The sequence below is a fragment of the Pinus tabuliformis genome, chromosome X, assembly GCF_031772625.1.
Source record: "Pinus tabuliformis cultivar Carrire ecotype Pingquan chromosome X, CPIR1, whole genome shotgun sequence".
NCBI lineage: Eukaryota > Viridiplantae > Streptophyta > Pinopsida > Pinales > Pinaceae > Pinus > Pinus tabuliformis.
In genome coordinates, this window is record NC_142308.1 from 866,104,456 (window position 1) to 866,110,212 (window position 5,757).

At 39.9% G+C, this 5,757-nt stretch overlaps 1 protein-coding gene across 1 annotated transcript; it reads left to right on the forward strand.

The window, feature by feature from the left end:
• The first annotated feature begins 1,214 nt into the window (after positions 1-1,214).
• On the forward strand, positions 1,215-3,539 carry LOC149142450 (uncharacterized). The gene is made up of 2 exons (XM_089451485.1): positions 1,215-2,352; positions 2,746-3,539. Exons 1-2 carry the CDS (start codon positions 1,215-1,217, stop codon positions 3,537-3,539), a joined length of 1,932 nt encoding a protein of 643 aa, XP_089307611.1.
• The last annotated feature ends 2,218 nt before the right edge of the window (positions 3,540-5,757 follow it).

A 5,757-nucleotide genomic window follows, 5' to 3' on the forward strand; every position in this document is an offset into this window, starting at 1 on the left:
CTTTTTGGTTCTCAAATCCCAACTTCAAAGCAGTGGTTAAGGAGGCCTGGAAAACCTTCAAACCCTCTGAAGGAGCCAAAATGTTCCAGTTCCAACAGAAATTAAAAAACCTCAAACAAGTTCTCAAAAATTGGAATCGTACTCAGTTCGGCAATATATTTGAGCAACGAAAAAAGCTAGAGCAGCAAATGTGCTCTTTACAACAGAAGATTATCATGGAGGGGCGAACAGAAGACAGGGCGCAACAGGAGCAGATCCTCTGGACTGAAATTGAGACACGCAGACAGCAAGAAGAAACCTTGTGGCGGCAGAAGTCCCGTATTCGATGGCTTAAGGAGGGGGAGAAAAACACGAAGTTTTTCCACAGATCCACAATCCAAAGAAGGATGCATAACAATATCGCATTCATCAATAATAAGCAAGGGGAAAAACTAGAAAAGCATGAAGAAATGGAAAAGGAATTCCAAGCATACTTTCAGGAAATCCTAAGGGAACGACCAGAAAGCAGAGATCAAGCCATTCAAAAAATTACACAGCTCATCCCTAAAATCATTACGGAGGACCACAACAATAAGTTGCTTCAACCCATCTCAATGAAAGAAGTGGAAGATGCCATGGTTCAAATCAAGGATGGTAAGGCACCCGGTCCTGACGGGTTCACTGCTAACTTTTTTCATGAATTTTGGGAGCTTGTTAGCACAGAGGTTTGGGAATTAGTGGAGGAATCACGATCAATGCACTAGATTCTCCCTTCGCTAATTCCCAAAGGGGATGAATCAAATACGCCTGACAAATATAGGCCTATTGCACTGTGTAACGTCATCTACAAACTCATATCCAAAGTTTTGGCCAATAGGCTCAAACCTCTCCTCCCACTTCTCATCTCGCCAGAGCAGACAGGTTATGTAGAAGGGAGACAAATAATGGATGGCATAATTCTCTCAAATGAAGTGATACACTCTCTGAAGCTTCTAAAAAAGCCAGGTATGATTCTGAAGCTTGATCTCTCAAAAGCATTTGATAAACTTAGTTGGAATTATATACATCAGATGTTATTGGCGTTTGGCTTTAATGCAACTTGGACAAGGTGGATCATGAATCTCATCTCTTCACCCAGCTTTTCGATCCTGCTCAATGGTTCTCCCTCAAAGCCCTTCCATCCTTCCCGTGGTATCCATCAGGGGGACCCCCTCTCCCCTTTTCTCTTTGTTTTAATGGCCGAAGGCCTCAGTCGTTTGCTTCACTCAGCTATCTCCTCTCATACCCTGAAAGGCATTTCACTTCATGGTCTTCACCCTTTATCTCACCAACAGTTTGTAGATGACACCATGCTCTTCGGCCATCCTTCTTCTCAAGAAGCCTCTGCCTTCAAAGTTATGCTCTCTCTCTTTTCTGAAGCCTCTGGCACCTCAATCAACGCCGCCAAATCCCAGCTATTCTTCTTTCATACTCCAGCCCCTACTCAAAGAAATATAGCAAGAATTTTGGGATATTCCATTGCAACGCTTCCCTCGAAATACTTGGGAGCTCCTCTCTTGGACTCAGCCATTAAACACGCCTCTTGGAGAACCCTCATAGACAAGCTGGAATCCAGGCTCTCCTCCTGGACTTTTCGCTCGCTCAATATGGCTAGCAGACTTATCCTCATCAAATCCGTTCTCCAGGCAATGCCCCTTTATCTCTTTTCCATTTTAGCTGCTCCTAAATGGGTCCTCAAAAGCATCCGCAATCTGCAGAGAAACTTTCTGTGGGGCTCCTCTGGTCTCAACAGGAAATGGGCACTGGTCAATTGGAATGAGGTCTGCCAACCAAAAGCAGTCGGTGGGTTAGGACTGCGGGATCCCCTCCATAGCAACAATACAATGGGAGCCCGAATATGGTGGAATTGGCTCTCCAAACCACACACACCTTGGGCTCGTCTTTGGCAAGAAAAATATGTGCTAGGAAGTCAATGGAAGGACCTCATCAGAACTTGCCCCACAATTCCAGGCTCCCTGATCTGGAACGCTGCAAATCTCCACAACGCCTTCATACAAGAACACAGTTTTTGGGAAGTTCATTCGGGCACCTCAGCTAGATTTTGGGAGGATTCATGGCAACAGCTCCCAAAACTAGCGTCTCTCTTTCACAAGCCAATGTGGCAAGCATATATGCATCACGTTGATCTTATCTACATTCATCAATTCTGGCAACAACAATCATCTCATGACTTTCAGCGTTGGAAATCAGCAAGCACTTGGCAGGCTAACTGGCAAGGGGAAACCTACACAGAGATCGAGCAGGAGCTAAATCAAAGGAAAATCAAGCACTCGGATCAACAGGACAAGCTTCGCTGGGGTCACATGCCTAAAGGTATGTTTACCACTAAGGAAGCACCCCAATTATGCTACTCACCCACGTAGGAAAACAAAGATAAGCTTTGGGACCAGGTTTGGCAACCAGGAATATGGCCTAAGGTCTCCACTTTCTTATGGCTTCTATGCAAACAACGAATTCTCACATGGGACAAGCTGCAAAAGAGAGGATTCATAGGACCTTCTAGATGTCCTAACTGCAACCTCAACGCAGAAACTGCTTTGCATTTAATGGACACTTGTCCTCTTGCCACTCAATTATGGGAGAAAATTGATCAATGCAACAGAAGATCTGGAAAATGACAGGGAGATATTGCAGAAACCATCAGAAATTGGCCAAAGCAACCCTTCCAAAGCTCTCTGTTAAATTCGCTGTGGAACCTTATCCCAGGTTTCTTTTACTGGATATTATGGAAAGAGAGAAACAACAGAGTCTTCAACAACACCAGCAAACCCATCGACTCTCTATGGCTTCTCCTCAAGCAAAATCTCCAAGAAACTTTGGCAACAAGACAATGGCAACCAGCGGACCTGCCAGAACTCCCTCAGGAACGCCTCATCTTAAAGGCCTGGAACATGGAATTCACCTCTCTGGTCCAAATCAACTCCAGTTCCCCTTCCAGCTCTACCTCTCCACTAAATTGGTCCCCCCCTGCTCCCAATTCGTTCAAATTAAATTTTGATGGCGTAGCTAAAGGAAACCCCGGGCCAGCTGGCTACGGAGGTGTCTTCAGAGATGAAATGGGCACAATCAGATATATCTACCATGGAAATATTGGCAACGATACCAACAATGCAGCGGAACTGGAAGGAATTTGGAAAGGAATCTGCATAGCAGAGCAAGAAAACTTGTATCCTCTTGAGGTTGAAGGAGACTCCCTCATAATAATAGCAGTGGTCATCAGAATACAAGCAGGTTCCCCAACATCTAAAATAGCCACAAGTTGGAGATTACTTAGTAGATTGGAGCAAATGGAGGAAAGGTTGCGGACACCCCGGAGCATCACATTCAAGCACATAAGGCGCACAACCAACAAAGTGGCAGATAGATTGGCCAATCAGGGGGTCAACCAGCAGATTCTCTACTTCTCAGGCCCTCTCAGTGATTCAAATGATGAACAACTCAAAAATGAATGCACCACTCTGGTGCAACAAGACTACTCACTCCAGGCTGAGAGGGGTTGATCAGAGAGCCAGTACGATAAGGATGGTGATGGTGGGCAAGGGGCAGCCCACAGGTGCCATCGGTAATCGCCGTAGTCCAGCTCCTTTCACAATGACTCGAAAATGGCCTCGCATGCCAATGAGGTCGGTCTTCTCGTGTCTATTCGTGTCTATGCTTTGGTTGGAAAATGCCCATAGCTGGCAAAGCAAATGTCGGTCTTGAAACTATGCACGGATCAGTTCTTCTTTATTGTATGGTCAATGTAAGCGTCAGTCTTATTTACTGTATGGTCGATGTAAGCGCAGGTCTGGGTCAGTTTTCAGCTGAACTACAAACAAGCAGGTCTTATTGTCAATTTGTCAAGAGCGTTTTGCTAGAATGCCATTTTAATGGCTAGAACTTTCAAGGCTTCGGCCTTGCTGTATTATCTATTTGTACTAATATAAAAGTAGACTAATTGAGAAAAAAAATGATATAATTATAGAATAATAAAAACTATTGTTCATTGTGGAAAATATGATTAAAAGCAAACTTCTAATGTCGATGATGACCCAATATGAAAAAAACATTAATCTTGTGTTTCAAGTCATAAACCATTCATTCTTCCCTAAAAGCAAATAATATTACAAAATAAAATGAATACTAAATAGATAACAATAAGCAATTGTAAAAATCATTGAGCTAAAAGAAATGAAAAAACACACACAAAACAATGTACCTCCTCCTTACATGTGGAGCATAAATAGGAAAAGTATTTAGAACAAAAGCAATATTCCAAATGCTTATATGGATCTATGATGTGTACAATATGGCCGATCTTGTGTTTCAAGTCATAAACAATTCATTCTTCCCTAAAAGAAAATAATATTACAAAATAAAATAAAATGAATACTAAATAGATAACAATAAGCAATTGTAAAAAACATTGAGCTAAAAGAAATGCAAAAACACACACAAAACAATGTACCTCCTCCTTACATGTGGAGCATAAATAGGAAAAGTATTTAGAACAAAAGAAATATTCCAAATGCTTATATGGATCTATGATGTGTACAATATGGACAACCCTCTTAAACCAAAGGGACTGATATTAACATATATAGGAAAAGCTACATGTAATTAAAATTATAAAAACAACCCATTCCACATTTTTAATTTCTTTAATAAGCCAATTTTTTTCCACTTAACAAAGAAACTTAGCACACCTTATCAAAAGTTTGTCAATAACTACAACTTGTTTTCATACTTGAAATTTCTTTGACTAGAAGTTGAATCTTATATTCCATTGACATTTGACTTAGAAACATAAATCACATGCAAACAAAATACTTCGAAAATGTTGATATGATATTTTGTAATGATATTTACCTAGAATAATCCATTCAGGATCCTTTAGTATTTGAACAACCTACAATCAATATGCAAACAATAAGACATGCCTTCTAGAAAGATAATATAAGTGCTATGAAAGGCATAATACAATGCACTAGATGAACAAAATGTTTATTGATAGAATGCATATAAATAGTCAAACAAGTGATGATTTGGAATATATCAATAAAAATTGTTTGCAACTTGTAACAAATGATCCAAATAAACAATTTGCAAAGTTTAATTGGTTATCAAATTGAATTAAACATAGAGTGATGATACTAGTAAAAATAACATATAACAACCTTGGAACTTATGAATTCCAAAAAAAAAATTAAGAGACAGTATTGGAAAATGTAATACTTCATGAGTTGCAATTTTTAACATAATATTTATGTTGACTCGCAACTTTGATTGAAATAATGGAATAATTGCAAAAGAATTATGTAATTTACATTTGAAATAGACCATAATCATTTTAGGATTCTTTAATATTGATTTTTTTTGTTTTTTGTTTTTGTATTAATTCCCTTGGAAAAAAAATCAAACTTTCTATTAAGGCAATAAAAAGTTACATTTGTATATGCATTTAAGCATTCAATGTACTATATGTTCAAACAAGTAAAACATAGAGTAGGTTTCTGGGCTGAATTAATTCTGAGAGCCCCAGGTCTTGTACCAATAAATATTTCAGAACCTCCTTACCCTTATACCCACAACTGATAGCCACATCTTCCAGCCCGCCTGAAAAAAGACCATAGGGTTTTGAACACTTACAAGTTTTCCATCTACCTCATCCGCTGCACTGACTGCTGAGATGTTCTCAAAAGCCGACCTCTCTGGTTTCTCGTCAGTTCCCCATGCATG

What these genes read in the sequence shown, in the direction of transcription:
- LOC149142450 (XM_089451485.1), top strand. Translation starts at nt 1,215, where the DNA reads ATGGCCGAAGGCCTCAGTCGTTTGCTTCACTCAGCTATCTCCTCTCAT. An exon ending in CTGGGGTCACATGCCTAAAG is followed by an intron (nt 2,353 to 2,745) that starts GTATGTTTACCA and finishes ACCTTATCCCAG; the next exon opens with GTTTCTTTTACTGGATATTA.